This window comes from Protopterus annectens, chromosome 7.part0 (genome assembly GCF_019279795.1).
Source record: "Protopterus annectens isolate FY-2018-M chromosome 7.part0, PAN1.0, whole genome shotgun sequence".
Classification (NCBI taxonomy): domain Eukaryota; kingdom Metazoa; phylum Chordata; order Ceratodontiformes; family Protopteridae; genus Protopterus; species Protopterus annectens.
In genome coordinates this window covers 1,687,245,392-1,687,265,074 of record NC_056739.1, presented here as the reverse complement: position 1 = coordinate 1,687,265,074, position 19,683 = coordinate 1,687,245,392, and the positions used below count along the sequence as shown (strand labels likewise).

General features: G+C 40.0%; 1 protein-coding gene across 1 annotated transcript in view; it reads right to left on the bottom strand.

Moving 5' to 3' along the window:
- The window catches only part of LOC122807169 (aurora kinase C-like), a gene marked incomplete at its 5' end in the record, with an annotated part of 1,171,146 nt that overhangs the window by 80,871 nt on the left and 1,070,592 nt on the right, over nt 1–19,683 (bottom strand). Inside the window, 1 exon segment of the mRNA XM_044078204.1 lies at nt 12,922–13,096. Coding sequence (XP_043934139.1) covers nt 12,922–13,096 — 175 coding nt within the window.

The following is a 19,683-nucleotide window of genomic DNA, read 5'->3' as shown; positions in this document are numbered from 1 at the left end:
AGTCATTTCTGAAGGGGGTACATGCAGACATCACTTTTATAACACATGTAGGTTTATGGCTCTGACAAGCAATGTAGCATGTACCCCTGCCCCTAAGACATTGGTATACTGGCCGGATGTCCGGTGCTGCAGGCAGCAACCTCCCTACAGTTATGAATACTGCAACATGAGAACAGAAGTATATCTCCCCATTCGGTATGTAACGTACTAAGCACATACAGCAATTAGAGAGATCTCAGAGGTTTCTAACAAAGATCAAGGGCCTCCAGCATGTGCCTTACACGGACTGACTAAAATTCCCATCACTATACGCTGTATTGTATGGACTTGGGTTGCTCTCTAGGCTAGGCACAAGTCTCCACCAAGACCCAAACCTAATGAACCTACTGTATATATTCGTAAATCAAATGGGTCTAGGGATACCCGTTCCAGGGACTTAAATATGGCCTGAAACTTAAATAGGACATGCTGGAGGAACAGATATCTCCCAGCAATGGCCACGTCTTTGGAACAGGCTACCAATTCATGTGAAACAGAGCACCTCTATGGCACTACTGGTCAAAAGGAACCTGGATGAGTGGATGGGGCACCATAAATTCTTACTGGGGATAACACCCACAACTCTCCTAGACAAGGTCAGTCAACACTAAATGCAATCTTGGGTACTGACTAGTACCTCTATGGTATTACATTGGGTTGAAATGGTTAGTCTTAAAATGACCTCCAGGTCGAATGCCTAGTAATCTTCTATGAGAGAAATTTTATTACATTTACATTTGTTTTTCTTGTAAGCTTTTCACTCTGCTCTCCATAATAGAACTGCAGCAGCTGTTAGACTTGACAGAGATCAAACATCCCCCCCCCGCCCCAATAGCTGAAAATTGCAAAACTCTCTCTCTCCACTACAGCTGCAGTAAGCAGACACACAAAGTGCAAGAACTTGACAATCACCCAAAAATCAGCTGACCACTAAAAGCCCTCAACATGAGCCTTACAGTAAAATAAAAGATTTGCATTTAAAAATGCAGTTGCAAGACCAGCGACTTAAATGAGTCAAGCAAAGTTAAACTAAAGTACTACAGGTCTGTGATATACAAGCACCAAAGAAGAGAATGGGAGAAAAGCTTTGAAGAAATTAGACAGTTATTAGGTTGAAACAAGCTTAAAATGTTGAAAAAAAAGTTTTGCAGTGCTCATAAAACAGTTAGATAGCAAATTTGCCACACAAAACAATTAGACAGCAAATCTGCCAAACTCATTGTAGAACTGGGTCAAAAATGCAGCCTGGAGTCACTTCTTTGATATGAGCTCTAGGTGCTACAAGAGAGATAGGGAGCAAAAATAGCTAGGTGATGTATTGTGGACAGAGAAGAGTTTGTAAGTCGAGAAAAGCTTTCAGGGCAGTGTTCACAAGTACTGCAAACAAAATCCAGCACCCTGAGTGTGTATAGCAAAAGAACTGATTTATTGTCAACCAAACCGGTTTCAGCAGTTAGCTTTCTTCAGTGGTATGGTCAGAATGATTAGACAGTCCTTATTTATACATTATTCAAATGAAACATATGACATCATTTCCTGTTTAGATTAATATTAAATAAGACATTAATCTAATACATGACCAGAAACAATAAAAATAAAATAAAACAGTGGAAAAAGAAATATAATCCACAATAAACCATCATAATAAGAAACCCACAAATATTCCAAAATTATACTATTAATAACATATTAAATAATAATGTTAAATATATCAGACCAGTGAAAATTGTTACAAAATGGAATTTAAAACTAATAATATTTGTAACCATAGTAGAAAATGGTAACAAGTAATTTATAACTTATCATTGAGGCCCGGTGGAAACAAACCACCCACTTTGATTATCCATTTAGTTTCCTTGCTGTTTAACAGTTTATGCCATCCAGTTTTGAATGCTCTGTGACCAACAATCTTATCAATACAAATGAAAGAGAACTGAGCTGTCTTGTGTACAACAGTATGTTTGTAAAATGCGTTGGTAGTCCTGGCATTTCTAACGTCACCTAAATGCTCAGAAATACGAATACGCAGCTGTCTAGAAGTTTGACCAATATAAAATGCCCGACATGTACATGTGGCCAAATAGATCACCCAGTCCGTGCTGCAATTGGCAAAATGATTAATGTTAAATATCCTGCCTGTATTCTTACTAGTAAATTATTTTGTTGTAAATATATATTTACAAAAAGAGCAGTGACCACAAGGATGACAACCAATCTATCTCCTGACATAGTAATCTGGGTCATGCAGACATCCTGAGATGTGATTCTTTTGTAATGTGAGAAATGTGATCCTAAAGTTTTGCCTTTACGATAAGAGTAAAGACATCTCTAGTCTAACCACTTGCCAAGAATTGTATTTGTTTGCAGTATATTCCAATGATGACTGATAATGTCTTGTAATTGGTAGGTGTTCCTGCCAAAAGTGGTTACTAATCTATGTAGCTGACCTGAGGATTGAGCAGTCCTATCTTTAGAGCCCAATAAACTATTCCTCGATAAATTGTTGGTCATACTAGCTGCAGATTGGACATCCATTTTATTATACCCTCGCTGTATGAATCTGTTCGAAAGGTCATTCTGACAATGCTGAAGGTCTACATGAGATGAACATATTCTCTTAATTCTGATAAATTGAGATTTAGGAATATTTCTTATAATGTGTTTAGGGTGAAGGCTAGAGGCATGTAGAAGGCTGTTATATTGTGGATATTTTCTGTGCACAGTGGTACGAAGAGAGTATTATCCACTTCCTTGCTTAGGTGAACATCCAAAAAATCAATTTTGTGTGTGTCATAGCTTACTGTAAAACTAACACCTCATTTATTGCTATTCAAATATTCCACAAATTCCATAAGATACTCAATTCCCCCTTTCCAAACCAACCAACAGTCGTCCAGGTACCGTCTCCAAATATCCATTTCAGGCAAATATAGATTGTGTGTTTCATTATATATAATCTGGTCTTCCACATATCCCATGAAGAGATCTGCATAGATAGGTGCAAAAGAGGCACCCATCGCCGTGCCCTGAATTTGCCAGTAGCATTGATCTTGGAAATAGAACACGTTCTTGGTTAGAACGTGTTCAGCCATACAGATGAGTCAAGTATTAAATCCTGGACTGTAGAGGTTGTGTACACATGATCCAATCGGCTTCCAGTTGTGATTCAGAGACAATCTGCAGGAATTCAGTAGTGTCCTGTAGTCTAGCCCGTACATGTGACAACAGGGGCTTTAAATATTGAGTCAGGAAGACTGATAAAGGTTCTGTCAATGATCCAATGCCTGAAACAATAGGTCTACCAGGAGGTGTAGAAAGGGATTTATGGATTTTGGGCAAAAGATACAAGTATTGTTTGACTGGATCCTGAACACTGAGATGAAATTTCGTTTTATCACTGATAATGCCCTCCTCAACAGCAAGCTGTAAAAAGTTGTCTATCTCCTGTTTGAATTTAGGTGTTGGGTCAATGGGCATATGTAGATAATGCTGAGTATTTGACACTTGTCTTTTACCTTCAGCCCAGTAATAACTGGAATTCATAACCACAATGGCCCCACCCTTAGCAGGAAGAATAGTGATATCTGTATTTTTTCTAAGATTGGTAAGTGCCTGTTGTTCCTGAGCATTTAAATTATTTCTGATAGTGTTTCCTGTACCCAAATGGTGGTGTAGATCTTGAGAACAGCATTCTTGAATATGGCTACATGTTTGTCCATTGGAGGACAAAACTTGGAAGGTAAGAATCGAAATTCAGTGGATCTTTGAGTTAAATCCTGTTGATCAAAAAATATTTTTAAATTCAGTCTTCTACAAAAATCCATAACATCTGATGCAAATGTGCTTTCATCAACAAAGAAACCAGGAATAAAACCTAGACCTTTAATCAGCAAAAGCTCTTCCATGGGTGTTAATACATATTCAGAAATGTTATGCACATTAGAACAGTCTATGTTCATTTCACTATTGACAGAAACAATTCCTCTAGCATTCTTATGCTTCCGTCCCCCGTGTCTGTGCCTAAAGGGTGATCAGCACTGCGTACCCTTTTTGGAGTGGGAGAATCCGACATATTAGTGGATTCAGTATCAGTAGTAGATGATTCTTCCCCCGAACTCCTGTTGGGTGATGTACCCCTTTTAAGTATTGATATGGGCCGCTTTTGTCGTGTGTGTGTGTAAAGTTTTTGGTGCCCTCTGCAAATCTTACCCCTTTGTATAATTCAAAGGGTTTCCCCCTTCTATAATCCTCTATATCTCTAGCAAATTTCTTTAATTTCTTTTCTTTGAGAGTTTTCTCAGAGGCTGAAAGATACTTAGATAACTTGCTAAGCGATTCTTGAAAGCTCGGTTGATTTTCATATAACTAATTTTTTACACATTTCTTGCACATCACAAATATTGGTTTTAATAGTCCTGTCATAAAATGACAAAATGTTGACAAACATCATGGCCGAATCCTGTTGTGCAACATTCCACTCCTTGATTAATAGGTCATCCAGTTGACCAACCAAAGGCTGTAATTTAGTTCTAAGACCCCTCAGGGCTATATTCTGATGTTGGTATGCCTTAAATAATCTGGAGTGCCAGTTGTTAGAACGTAATGTTTTAATTTTATATATATTAATTTTATCTATGATAAAGCGGCAAGGACTAAAATGTGACACCTAACCATGGTTTTAGGCAAAAGAAATTAAAAAAAACTGATCTACTGAAAATGTGCTTCAAATGGACATATGCCTGATGAGAGTCAAACCGTAATCTGTCCTGCAATTATGTGATAGAAATAAACAAGCAAATGCTGTTATTTTGATGTACTCAACTAACTTTCAAAAGATGTTAAACATGTGACCAGAGATAAAGGCTAGATATCTCCTATGCCTGATGAGAATCAAACAGTGATCTGTCTTGCAATAATGTGATAAAAATCACAAAGCAAACGCTATTTTGATATACTCAACTGACTTTCAAAAGAAGCTGAACATGTAACCAAAGATATGGGCTGAATATCACCAAATGGTATGGTGTTACGTAATGTATATATATATCTTATCCAAAAAGAGATGTTTAACATGTTATACAGGCATTTGCTATAGTTGTACTGTGTCCGTCTGAACACTAGCAGATAATTTGAGAAGACTTATCCAAACAATGGCCTGCAATAGGTAATCAACCTGACCCTTAGCTGTAATATATTAAAGCCAATATAAATATATTGGATCAAAATACCAAAGGCTTCCACAGTAAAGTATTAATGCAGAAATAAAGCAGGATATACAATAACTTATGAATTATTCATTGAATGCATCTCATAAGTTAGTCTTAATATCAAGCCAAAGCACATGTAGATAATGGTTAAATGCAAAATCAAAATGCTTGTATCCTAGAAAAAAATGTCCAAGTTCAAACAAGGACCAATTATAATAAATGATGGTATTTCCTAGACATAAAAGACAAAAGGCAATAACCTTCTGACTTAATTTACATAGATGCTTTCATACATTATACTTAATGTCTAAACAATAAGCTGGAAACAATAACTTGTTTGACAAGAGATGGTAAAATTACACAAATAGTGCACCACCAATGTTCAAATATAAAGCGCTATCTGTAACTGCCCAGTCTAATCAAACAGTGGCCCAAGCTGTAATATTCAGATAGATGTTACCATCAGTATACGCAATTCTGGTTCAACAATTACAGACAAAATGATTGAAAATATATGAATAACATTCCCTCCATACAATAGGATATAATGAAATTGGTCCCACAAAATGTTTCAAAAAAATATAAGATAAAGTAAAAAAAAACAGTACTTGTATCCTTCGAAATAATGTTGACATCTAGCAGATAGTAGATGATATTGCAACAAGTATGTCCCAAACAAATCCCAAAAGAGTAATCCAAACGGTATTCCTAAATGCGCGTTTATAAAATAATAGTCACATTCCCCCCAGATAATAAAATGTCATGAAAATTGTCCTGCCAGATGTTGCATTTACAAAAAATATGAAACAAAAAAAAACAGTACTTGTATCCTTCGAAGCGATGTGGACATCAATTAGACGATGTTGCAACCAATATGTCCAAAACAAATCCCAACCAAGTGATCCTGAAGGTCTTTTGATTAGAAAAACAGGATAAACATTGTAAAATAATGATAATCCAAGCAGTAGGTTGAAGCGACGACCAAGATGAACCCAAAATGGCACCCGACTACTGTGTATGCGTTGAAAACGCTATACCAAGGCAAAACATGGCAAAAAAATGTTAAATAAGCACAATAATGATAATCCAAGTGGTAGGTTGAAGCGACGACCAAAATTAACCCAAAATGGCACCAGACTACTGTGTATGCGTTAAAAACGCTATATCAAAGCACAACATGGCAAATAAAATGTTAAATAAGCAAAAAAATTAGAATTCCTACAATATAAAACGATTGAATAATCTCCACTGGTCCAAAGAATCACAGATGGTTATACTCGTGCAGCTCCACAAGACTGGGGGAAAGAATCCTCACCAAAAATACTGAATCCACTTGTCTCAGCGCTTCACCCTCAGATACCAACAGCCAGCAGCAAGGAACACGTACAAAAGAGCAGGCTAGCACGTACGGTTGATGCACGGACAAGCCAACCTTGAATACTGCAAACAAAATCCAGCACCCTGAGTGTGTATAGCAAAAGAACTGATTTATTGTCAACCAAACCGGTTTCAGCAGTTAGCTTTCTTCAGTGGTATGGTCAGAATGATTAGACAGTCCTTATTTTTAATATTGATAAAGAATCTTCTGCTCCAGTATTGATCACAATGTGCAACCATTTGGATTCTACTACTTGGTTATATATTATTTGGTCTCTCTGCATCGCATTACCCAGTATTAATATTGGATTAACCAGAATTATTTTCTTTGAGTCTTTTTTTGGAGGTTGGTTCTGTTGTATAACAATTGATTATTTTTGTATCAATACTAATCTGACATTAACACATCACATCTGGTCTTTACATACGTACAATCTATTGTCATGGATCTTAATGATATGGTACATGGACTATACGCAGATAAAGATGACATTCATATATTTGGGATTGATTCGAATAATATATCTGCTGTAAGTGGTACATCTGATCCAGTTGACGATTGTAGTATGCTATTTACTCAATTTGGTAAAAAAATTAAAACATTACGTTCTAACATCTGGCACTCCAGATTATTTAAGGCATACGAACATCAGAATATAGCCCAGAGAGGTCTTGGAACTAAATTCCAGCCTTTGGTTGGTCAACCGGATGACCTATTAATCAAGGAGTGGAATGTTGCACAACAGGATTCGGCCATGATGTTTGTCAACATTTTGTCCTCATTTTATGACAGGACTATTCAAACCAATATTTGGGATGTGCAAGAAATGTGCAAAAAATTAAAGTTATATGAAAATCAACCAAGCTTTCAAGAATCACTTAGCAAGTTATCTAAGGATCTTTCAGCCTCTGAAAAACTCTCAAAGAAAAGAAATTAAAGAAATTTACTAGAGATATAGAGGATTATAGAAGGGGGAAACCCTTTGAATTATACAAAGGGGTAAGATTTGCAGAGGGCGCCAAAAACTTTACACACACACGACAAAAGCGGCCCAGATCAATACTTAAAAGGGGTACATCACCCAACAGGAGTTCGGGGGAAGAATCATCTACTACTGATACTGAATCCACTAATATGTCGGATTCTCCCACTCCAAAAAGGGTATGCAGTGCTGATCACCCTTTAGGCACAGACACAGGGGGGGACGGAAGCATAAGAACGCTAGAAGAATTGTTTCTGTCAATAGTGAAATGAACATAGACTGTTCTAATGTGCATAACATTTCTGAATATGTATTAACACCCATGGAAGAGCTTTTGCTGAATAAAGGTCTAGGTTTTATTCCTGGTTTCTTTGTTGATGAAAGCACATTTTCATCAGATGTTATGGATTTTTGTAGAAGACTGAATTTAAAAAATAATTTTTTGATCAACAGGATTAAACTCGAAGATCCACTGAATTTCGATTCTTACCTTCCAAGTTTTGTCCTCCAATTCAAGGACCGCATTTACAATCATGTGTATGATATAAGAAAAGGAAATACCACCAATGTATTAGCTAGGCACTGCCAACAGTTTCCATCACACATTTTCAAATTTAGAGTTTTGCAGTTGTTGCATCCCAATAGAAGAGAAGGAGACATTATAGGGGCTCTTGAATTGAATGAACTAAAATGGATTCTGAACCTCAGGGCACATATAGAACCTGGTTTGAATTCGGCCCTTAGCATCAGACCTGCACTTTTATGAATTAAAGTTGTTTTAATAATGTCATCTATTGATCATTGTACACTTATATGAAGAGTTATATATTTATACATTTATCAAATGGTTTTTCTAACCACTCTTTTTTAATGGCACCTTATTTCTTTTTCCTTCCTTTTCTTTCCCCCCTTCCCATTTCCCCACTCCCTCTCTTCCTTCCCTTTTCCCTTCTCCCTTTCCCTTCCCCTCTCCCCCCCTCCTTCATTCCCCTTTCCCTTTTTTCCTCTCCTTTCCCTTTCCTCCCCCCTCCATTCCGCCCCGCCCCTTTTTTCTTCCAACTTTTTTTGGTCTATTTTCTTCACATCTATCTTTTCTTTTATCTTCTTCTCCTTTGTTTTTTCCTAAATTCTCACTTAACACATATATTGTTGTTTTTAATATAGATGATAATATGTTTATTATGCAACTTGAACACAGGTTTCTCAATATTTTATATTTATGATATTTGCTTGTACTTTTCATGAAATGTGCATGTTGCAAATGGAGCTTCTTAAATGTTCTTTTAAAAACTTAAATAGTTCCCTGTATTGATTAATTCTTCTTGGTTGTTTTAATTTGATATGCATATGTTTTTATGGGCACATCTACTGCATATTTATATTAATATTCAGGCTATTGAAGACCTATACCTAAAGTGTTTATATGTATATATATTTTTAATTAAACTTGGTTGTTCTTAGAACAAGTAATAACAGTTCTGATGACCCTAAAGCATGACTAGCATTTAAATGTGCATTAACTTGTTTAATTGCTTAAACTAATTGTATAATTAGGGTGTATACTTTGTATATAAAGACAAGGATTTGCCTTTTGCAATGTAACCTGATGAAGCGCACTAGGAAAGTGCGTGAAAGCGCTTGTTCTCTCCTCTAATTAAATTGTGTATTTTTATATATCGTGGCTCGTGGTGGTTCCTTGTGATTTACAAGATATTCGATTCTTACCTTCCAAGTTTTGTCCTCCAATGGACAAACACGTAGCCATATTCCAGAATGCTGTTCTCAAAGATCTACACCACCATTTGGGTACAGGCAACACTATCAGAAATAATTTAAATGCTCAGGAACAACAGGCACTTACCAATCTTAGAAAAAATACAGATATCACTATTCTTCCTGCTGATAAGGGTGGGGCCATTGTGGTTATGAATTCCAGTAATTACTGGGCTGAAGGTAAAAGACAAGTGTCAAATACTCAGCATTATCTACATATGCCCATTGACCCAACACCTAAATTCAAACAGGAGATAGACAACTTTTTACAGCTTGCTGTTGAGGAGGGCATTATCAGTGTTAAAACGAAATTTCATCTCAGTGTTCAGGATCCAGTCAAACAATACTTGTATCTTTTGCCCAAAATCCATAAATCCCTTTCTACACCTCCTGGTAGACCTATTGTTTCAGGCATTGGATCACTGACAGAATCAGTCTTCCTGACTCAATATTTAAAGCCCCTGTTGTCACATGTACGGGCTAGACTACAGGACACTACTGAATTCCTGCAGATTGTCTCTGAATCACAACTGGAAGCCGATTGGATCATGTGTACACTAGATGTAACATCATTATATACCAGTATACCACAATGGGCAGGTCTATTGGCATTGGAATATTGGCTACTCAAGACCAACCTCTACAGTCCAGGATTTAATACTTTACTCATCTGTATGGCTGAACACGTTCCAACCAAGAACGTGTTCTAATTTCCAAGATCAATGCTACTGGCAAATTCAGGGCACGGCGGTGGGTGCCTCTTTTGCACCTATCTATGCAGATCTCTTCATGGGATATGTGGAAGACCAGATTATATATAATGAAACACACAATCTATATTTGCCTGAAATGGATATTTGGAGACGGTACCTGGACGACTGTTGGTTGGTTTGGAAAGGGGGAATATCTTATGGAATTTGTGGAATATTTGAATAGCAATAAATGGGGTGTTAGTTTTACAGTAAGCTATGACACACACAAAATTGATTTTTTGGATGTTCACCTAAGCAAGGAAGTGGATAATACTCTTTGTACCACTGTGCACAGAAAATATCCACAATACAACAGCCTTCTACATGCCTCTAGCCTTCACCCTAAACACATTATAAGAAATATTCCTAAATCTCAATTTATCAGAATTAAGAGAATATGTTCATCTCATGTAGACCTTCAGCATTGTCAGAATGACCTTTCGAACAGATTCATACAGCGAGGGTATAATAAAATGGATGTCCAATCTGCAGCTAGTATGACCAACAATTTATCGAGGGATAATTTACTGGGCTATAAAGATAGGACGGCTCAATCCTCAGGTCAGCTACTTAGATTAGTAACCACTTTTGGCAGGAACACCTACCAATTACAAGACATTATCAGTCATTATTGGAATATACTGCAAACAAATACACATCTTGGCAAGTGGTTAGACGAGAGATGTCTTTACTCTTATCGTAAAGGCAAAACTTTAGGATCACATTTCTCACATTACAAAAGAATCACATCTCAGGATGTCTGCATGACCCAGATTACTATGTCAGGAGATAGATTGATTGGTTGTTATCCTTGTGGTCACTGCTCTTTTTGTAAATATATATTTACAACAAAATAATTTACTAGTAAGAATACAAGCAGGATATTTAACATTAATCATTTTGCCAATTGCAGTGCGGACTGGGTGATCTATTTGGCCACATGTACATGTCGGGCATTTTATATTGGTCAAACTTCTAGACAGCTGCGTATTCGTATTTCTGAGCATTTAGGTGACATTAGAAATGCCAGGACTAACAACGCTTTGTACAAACATACTGTTGTACACAAGACAGCTCAGTTCTCTTTCATTTGTATTGATAAGATTGTTGGTCACAGAGCATTCAAAACTGGATGGCATAAACTTTTAAACAGCAAGGAAACTAAATGGATAATCAAATTGGGTGGTTTGTTTCCACCGGGCCTCAATGATAAGTTATAAATTACTTGTTACCATTTTCTACTATGGTTACAAATATTATTAGTTTTAAATTCCATTTTGTAACAATTTTCACTGGTCTGATATATTTAACATTATTTAATATGTTATTAATAGTATAATTTTGGAATATTTGTGGGTTTCTTATTATGATGGTTTATTGTGGATTATATTTCTTTTTCCACTGTTTTATTTTATTTTTATTGTTTCTGGTCATGTATTAGATTAATGTCTTATTTAATATTAATCTAAACAGGAAATGATGTCATATGTTTCTTTTGAATAATGTATAAATAAGGACCGTCTAATCATTCTGACCATACCACTGAAGAAAGCTAACTGCTGAAACCGGTTTGGTTGACAATAAATCAGTTCTTTTGCTATACACACTCAGGGTGCTGGATTTTGTTTGCAGTATTCAAGGTTGGTTTATCCGTGCATCAACCGTACGTGCTAGCCTGCTCTTTTGTCAGTGTTCACAAGTCCTGTCAATAATGACCGACCTAATCCACTTCAGATAAATAAGACAAATGAGGAATGTTGTAACAACTAGGTATTATGTTACTGGGAAAAGGCACAGAAGGTACGTATGTTGGTTCTTAGTGAACTTTGATTCCAAGAGTCTCCTCAAAATTAGTTATCTGGAGCAGAGGCTGCTGCTGGCATCAGTCCATGTCCAAAGTTACGCTTCTGTAACAGCAAATAAGACCAAACAAGTACATCATCCTCAAGGGATCACGTTGTATAGGATGACATGTAGGAGTCTTCAAAACCATGACAAGTGACCCAACTATGATCTGGAGATATTACTCTAGATACTCCAATGTGGCTGAATCAGCATGGATGCAGCACAACAGCCCTCACCTCAAGGTGGCTGACTGTGTCAGTGGCCAGCATGTCCAACCCTCAACCTTTCACTAGTAAAAGAGTTGCACACAACTCAAACAACACAAATCTGCCTTGTGGCTGAAGGACGAGGTTTTGATAGAGGTTTGGTGTTCAATTAACTTGCCTACACTCTTAAGGTCCTAGTTTGGTGCTGCACTAATGAGGGACTCACCTGTGGGTACTTAAGCGGGGGATTTACTTCAGCTGCCATCTTCAAGGAATTGATGTAAACTTAAAACTGCTCTCCATTTGTAGATGACCCGGATGATGAGCTGTTGCAGAAAACTCACTCACATTGTTGCCTCACTAAAAAAAAATGCAGTGCCAGTGCAAGTCCTGTACCAATTACCTGGCAAATGTAGGGAGACTCGTATTTTAAGTCTTGAACATAGAAGCTTTCTTACAGCAAAGCTTGGGACTGACACCTAAACTGTACAAGCAGCAGAAAAGAATAGAGCAGGGACTTAGTGTCATCCTAAACCAGCACCCCAGAGAATAGGAATAAGAGAATTCAGAACTTAAGCTGGGGATACCAGAAGTGGAAATCCTAACAGGCACTACAAACTAAAGACTCTGAAGTTGAGCCTGTCAATAACCATGTTGTAGGATTTGTATGGAATGCCAAAATTCTACAGCAGAGTTTGTATTTATGTATGTACTTCACATGTCTAGTAATACTACATACCTTTGTTATCCTTTTGTAAGTCTCCGAGTGAGATGGACTTTCAAAAGGTGGATTGCCCACTAGAAATTCATAACAAAGAACTCCAATACACCAGTGGTCTACTTTTTCATCATGTGTCTTCCCTTCAATCATTTCTGGTGGCAAATAATCCAATGTACCACACATAGTCTTCCTCCTGGGATGGGAGAAAACAAGATTAATTAGGGCCTGAAACAAAATCTCTTGCAAACTAAAGCACAACTGTACATAAATGTATCAAAAAAAGTTACTTGAACATATCAGTTGATCTTCAATGGGACAACCACCATGACGAGTAGTTTTGTTCATCCTGTCTTCCATTCCAAGTGGGCATTTTATTCTAGGAATCTCCCATGCTTTGGGGGGTGCTTGTCCTATGCTGATGCACACCTCAACACATACTATATCAGGTGTACCTGGCTACTGAAAATTTGCTCCAAAATCAGGGCAAATACACTTCCTGTGGGGGTGGGGGAGATGAGAGAGTTGTAACAAGCTCATGTCTGTTACTGCTTAAACACACCCATAGCTGCATCTGAAATGAAGCAAGAAACTGATGGGGAGATGGTTACTGTGTAGTTCCTGGCTTGGTGACGCACAGTACGGACTCCTGCTCTTGGAAAGTAAACCATACAGGTTCAAGGTCGAAGACAAGAGTATTCATCTTTGGCAGATGACCAGATGAGGCATTAGCAGGGACACAACAGACCTCCTTTACTGCCCAAATGATGGCCCTCTCAGGATGTAGGTTGCTTCCATGTTTGGTATATGTAATACAGCACAATGAAGGAGTTAAAAGCTTGCCAGAGGTTTGATGGTCTACAGAAATGAAAACTAAATTCATCTAGAAATAATTAGAAGTTATGTACATACCATAACTTGCATCTGTGTTGTCCAGTTTCATTCTTCTTCACTGATGGGTCCTAGGATCCGATCTCGGATTCAACTCTGCCACTTCAAGACTAATGATCCAGGTCTCGAGCTCCACATATGTCACTTCTCCCCTAACTCCTCAGATCCAGTGTGCTGCTCCACAGACAGTTATCTATAATGATACATAGGCAGCAACATAAAAGTACCATAATCTGGAGCTCAAACCAGGAACCTATGGGTTCCTAAATACCTCTAGATAGCTCTCAACAGCTTAGGATGGGCGGGACGCGAGTAAGAATAAAACTGGACAACAAAGATGACAAGTTATTAAGTACATACCTTCTAAATCTGATGTCCATTTTATTCTTCCTCACTGATGGGTAAGAGCCCCCAGCTACATAAATCTTGGGTGGCCCTCATGGAAGGGTATGCCGAAGCACCACGGAACCAAAGGACACCCTGTTCCTGGAGGCAATATCCAGTTTATAACGCAAAACAAATGTATGTAACCCGGACCATGTCACTATTGCACAAACCTCTTCAATAGAGGTCCTCACTGAAAAGGCAGACCTCGACCTAGTAGAATGGGATTTTGGGGGACGAGATAGCTGCATGACTTTCAAGGAGTAGACAGTAGAAATGCAATTAGTAATCACCTTTGCCAGAGTGAGTTTGGATACTGCCTGGCCTAGTCAACTAGGTGAAAGACCCAAAAAGCTGCTTTGATTTTCTATGTCCCTTTGTCCTGTGCAGGTAAAAACTCAGCTGTCGGATCATGCGAATGTAGCATGTTTGCCCTTGCTGGAATGTTTGGGGAGGAAAACTGGTAAATGAATGGAATGGTTAATACTCAACTCCATGGCTACTTTAAGCATAAAGGTTGGATTAGTACTGAAAGAGACCCTACCTTTGAAAAAGGAGATAAGGTGGCTTAGATGGTAGAGCCTGTAGTTTCAGACACTTTTTGCTGAAGTAATGGCCATGACAAAAATGGTTTTCCAAGACAGAAACTTCAAGGGCTTCTGAGTGAGACCTTGAAGTACAGTGGTGAGATCTCAAGAAGTGTCGCTGGATAGCACCTGACCTGAACTGTTGAGGGCTGAATTCCCCAAAGGAGAGAGACTGATGCAACAAGAACAGAGCCAAGGTCAGCCCTGCAGAGTCAGCACTGACATCTCAGGTCCAGAACCCACTTTGCTCCAAAGGCAGAGCACAGCTGGTCCGGGACACTGCTGGAGTAGGATAGTTATATCCGCAGTTCCGACGACAGCTCTCTCTGGTAATCTGGACCCTGGAGTTCCAAAGCGACCGTCATACTGGAAGAGAATTTGCACTATGGGAGATGATCTGTGAGAGCTCCCAGGATGGGACAGAGGAGAGAATCCACAACTTGATGAAACTGCACATCCTCCTGTCCATATCTGCATGGGATAGAGAGGCTCTAGAGGAACTGGAGGAGTGTTGAGATTTTGTAGGAGACTGACTGGTCAGAGCCGGGGTTGACAATTTGCTCCAAATCTGCATACAGCTTTGAGACCTCTAATCCGAGGAGGACTTGCTCGGAGATGGTAAACTGCGTACCCGTATTATATCAGATGGATCCGAAGAGGTGGTTGGACCCAATGTATTAGGATCCGATAATGTCCAAATCTGAGGAACAGTCTTAGGCAGTCCTGGTTCCATCACATCCAAGGAACCTTTAGGATCTGAGGCAGCTGGATCCGACAATTTTTGTCTCTCTTCTGGTACAGATGATGTAGCCCCGGGAATTCTGAGGGAGTACACCTTCACCTCCTTAGCAGAAGGTTTCACAGGGGTTGAGACGCAGAGGCCAGCAACAGATCCTTTTTAATACAAGCTTGGCTCTAAACTCTGAAAGGGCGTGGGGGTTAAAGGCTGTGAAAATATTACAATCAGCCTCCAAGTGCCCCAACCCAAGACAACAGACGCATCTCTTGGGGGCATCCGAATTTGGAATTTTGTGCCCACAAGAGATGCATCTTTTAAATCCTGTTGGTTTCTTAGACACTATTGATACACACGGAAATCATGTACTCATACACACAACTCTCTTAGAACAAAAAAAGAGAACTACAAAGCAATATTGTTCGAGGCAACAGAACCACATCTGTGCTGGAAGGCGGCAAACAAGACCTAAGGAGTTAGGGGAGAAGTGAGGAGCTCACGGCTCAGATCATTAGTCTTGTGAAGCGGCAGAGATGGATCAGAGCTCGGATCCTAGGACCCATCAGGGAGGAAGAATGAAATGGACATCAGATTATATTTTAAAAACATGGAGCCCTTCTTGACACTATCTGAAATCCAAAAACTAAATACAAGCACATATCCCAAGTGGGTAAATTTTAAGCCAAACAGGAAAGAAAGGCAAACCCAAACTCGGCTCAAAGAAAACAAAACAAACAAAAAAAAAGTTGACCATAACGTTCCATCTGAGTTGTTGCTTCTCATTTGTCTTCAACCTGTGGAAATATGGATCAGGCATGGATCCGACTCTGTCGCCTTTTCCAGCATTGGATCCAAGCTCCTCCCCTACACAACACCCATCTCACTCCTCCCCTCAGACAAGAGTTGGCTGCAGACAATAGCAGCCCAACCTAACCACATGCCTAAAAAGCCCTAGCCTAGCACCCATTAGCTCAAGAAAAAGGCTAGTCAGAGTAGGGGCTATGCCTCTTCCCTACGGTCCACTACACAGCCCACATAAGGCAGGGGAAGGAGGGAGGGATGGTTGAAGACAAATGAAAAGCAACAACTCAGATGAAACGTTATGATGAGTACATAACTATCTGAAGTTGTTTTCATTTGATGGTCAGCCTGTGGAACAGTCACCCCAGCTACCAAACAGCCCTGGGAGGGATGTTCCAGAGCACGGCTGAGCCAAAAAATGTCCTGCCTCTGGAAAGGAGATACATTTGGAATGAGAGCTAAATTTATGTGATGACGCTCAAGTAGCTGCAGAACAAACGTCATCTAAAGAAATCCTAGACCAAAAGGTTACAGAAGTAGCTATAGACCTGGTAGAATGTGCCCTGACATGACCTGGTGGGGATAATCCTTTGGCTTGATAGGCCAACACAATGCACGGAGAGATCCAACGAGCAATAGTTACTTTTGATAAAGTTTTTCCTAAGAAAGTCTTAGAAAAGGAAACAAAAAGGTGTTAAGACTTACGAAAACATTTTGTTCTATGCAAATAGAAGTGCAGCTGCCCAAGAACACCAAGCAAGTGCAATTTATATTTTCCCTTATTTTGGAAGTGTGGAAAGAAAACAGGGAGACTGATGCCACCACCAGAAGAAAAGGATTCTTCCTTAAGGAAGCCCTCTCTTTATGAAACACCATATAAAGTGTCTTGACAGATAAGGCCTGGATCTCAGATACTCTTTTGGTCGAGGTAATAGCACCCAGAAAGGTAGTCTTCCAAGACAGGAACTGCAAGTCAATTGTAGCTGTTGGTTTAAAAGGGGGGGGGGGGGGGGGGGACCAAAGCTTGCAGTGCTAGGGTAAGATCCCAAGGGGGCATTGGGTCCTTGACCGGAGGCCCAAGTAAAAAGGTTCCTTTCAAAAAAGGCTTTACAAAGGCTGGAAGAAGCCAAAGAAGTCGAATTCTGTTCTGTGTGAAAACTGAAGATTGCTGCCAACTGTATCTTTACTGTAGAAGAACTAGCATCATGATTAAAAATATGTCAAAAACTCCAAAATGATGGGGACTGGAGCAGTAAACTGGTCCAGATCATGCAGAGAAGCCCATATGGAAAAACGCTTCCACTTACTGGAATAAACCTTCCTGGTGGAAGACTTGTGAGCTACTATCAAAATCTTCTCAACAGGAGAAGACAGCCTGGGAGTCCTCACCATCACTGGAACTGGAGCAACCAAGCCGCGAGCTTCAGACTGACCAAATCTGGTTACGGGATCCCTGAGTGATATGTGATCAGATCCAGAACTGGATCTAGTGTCCAAGGAGGACACACTGCATGAGACCACAGAGGGGAACCAAAATTGGAGAGGTCAGAAAGGGCAATGAGGATCACTAAAGCTCCTCAGCCGTCGAGCTTTCTGAATGAATTTCAGAATTAGAGGAAGTGGAGGATAAGAACACAGCAGACCTGAAGGCCAAGCATGAACTTGAGCGTCTCTGCGGTACTCCTTCGAGGGGGGGGGGGAATCAGAGCAAAATACTTGCTGCATTTTGCATTGGAAGGAGAGGCGAAGAAATCGCAGCAAGGCTAACCCCACTTTAGAAAGATCTTCTCCCCTACTGAAGGATTCAGAGACCACTCATAAGGCATCAGAATAAATCTGCTGAGCCTGTTCGTCAGAACAATGGACCTCCCCGGAATATGCGCAGCCACCAGAAAACAGAGGAGATCACCCACTCACACAATCTCATGGCTTTGCGACAAAGGGGGGGGGTAAAGACTTGGCCCCCCTCTGTTTTATTAATGTACCAGACTACAGACATATCTGTTTGGATGGCAATCGTCCCTAGGGAAAGATGGGTATGAAGAACTTGCAACGCCAACAGCACCGCCCTCATATCCAGAATGTTTATATGCAGATGGGTCTCCAGGGAAGACCACATGCCTTGGACTGTCCTTCCTATCTAATGTCCCCCCCCCCCACCTGAGCAGAGAGGCATCCATGGTCACTGTGATCATAGGTGCGGGATGGAGGAACGGACGACCCAGATCATCCTGGGATTGAAGCCACCAGAGAAGTGAATCATTGCAAGCTTGAGATAACCAAACCAGATGAGTTAAGTGCAGGTCTAGCAATGACCACTGAACCGCCAGAGTCTAATGGAGGACCCCCATATGAAAACGAGCTAGAGAGATAAGGGTGACTGTGGCCGCCATGGACTCCAACGTTTGAAGAACAGAATCCGTAAGGGGACATTCAGTTTGAAGAATGTAAGAAACACGATGTTAGAGGGATTGAAGTCTGGAGTAAGAAACACCTTGCACTGAGTGGTATCTAAGCGACCCCAATGAAGTTGAGAACTTGTACTAGATCCAACTGGGACTTGTTGAGATTCATGGTGGATATGTGCCCAAAGAGTGGCGTACAGCAACAGGGGTCCCTCTCCATAAAGGTGGTGCCTCAACGGATCCTGGAAACTATCGCCCCATAAGCCTGACTAACTTGGTCTGCAAAGCTATGGAAAGGATCATCATGGACCTCATAAATAAAGATATTGGGGACCTACAGACACTGGATCCAACCCAGTTCGGCTTTGTTAAGGGCAGATCCTGCCTCTTAAACCTGGTTGATTTCTTTGAAACAGTCACCAAGGCCATTGACGAGGGGAAGGTGGTCCACACAGCCTACCTGGACCTCGCAAAAGCCTTCGATACAATACCCCACTCTGGCATTATAGATAAGCTCACCAGCTTAAATATAAACCCCTATGTCACTAGATGGATTGCAAACTGGCTCAAGGACAGAACCCACATGGTTAGAATTGCTGCAGCCACATCAGACTCCAAACCAGTTACAAGTGGTGTCCCACAAGGCTCAGTCCTGGGACCTCTAGATCGGTATATATTTCTCGGAGGTACAGGCCAACATGGAAGGACTGTGGCTGACCAAGTTCACAGATGACTGCAAACTGGGCGCCATAATCGACTCTGCAGCTGACACAAGCATCCTCCAAAAGGGCCTCATAGAAACAGACAACTGGTGCCAGAGCCATGGCCTCAAGCTAAATGCCAAAAAGTGTATAGTCATCTCCTTTGGCAAAAACAAAGTGCCCACAAATTACCACATAGGTGGTAATCCATTAAGTACAGAAGTAATTAGGGACCTGGGGACCCAAGCTGATGGCAATCTCTCATTTGACAACCACGT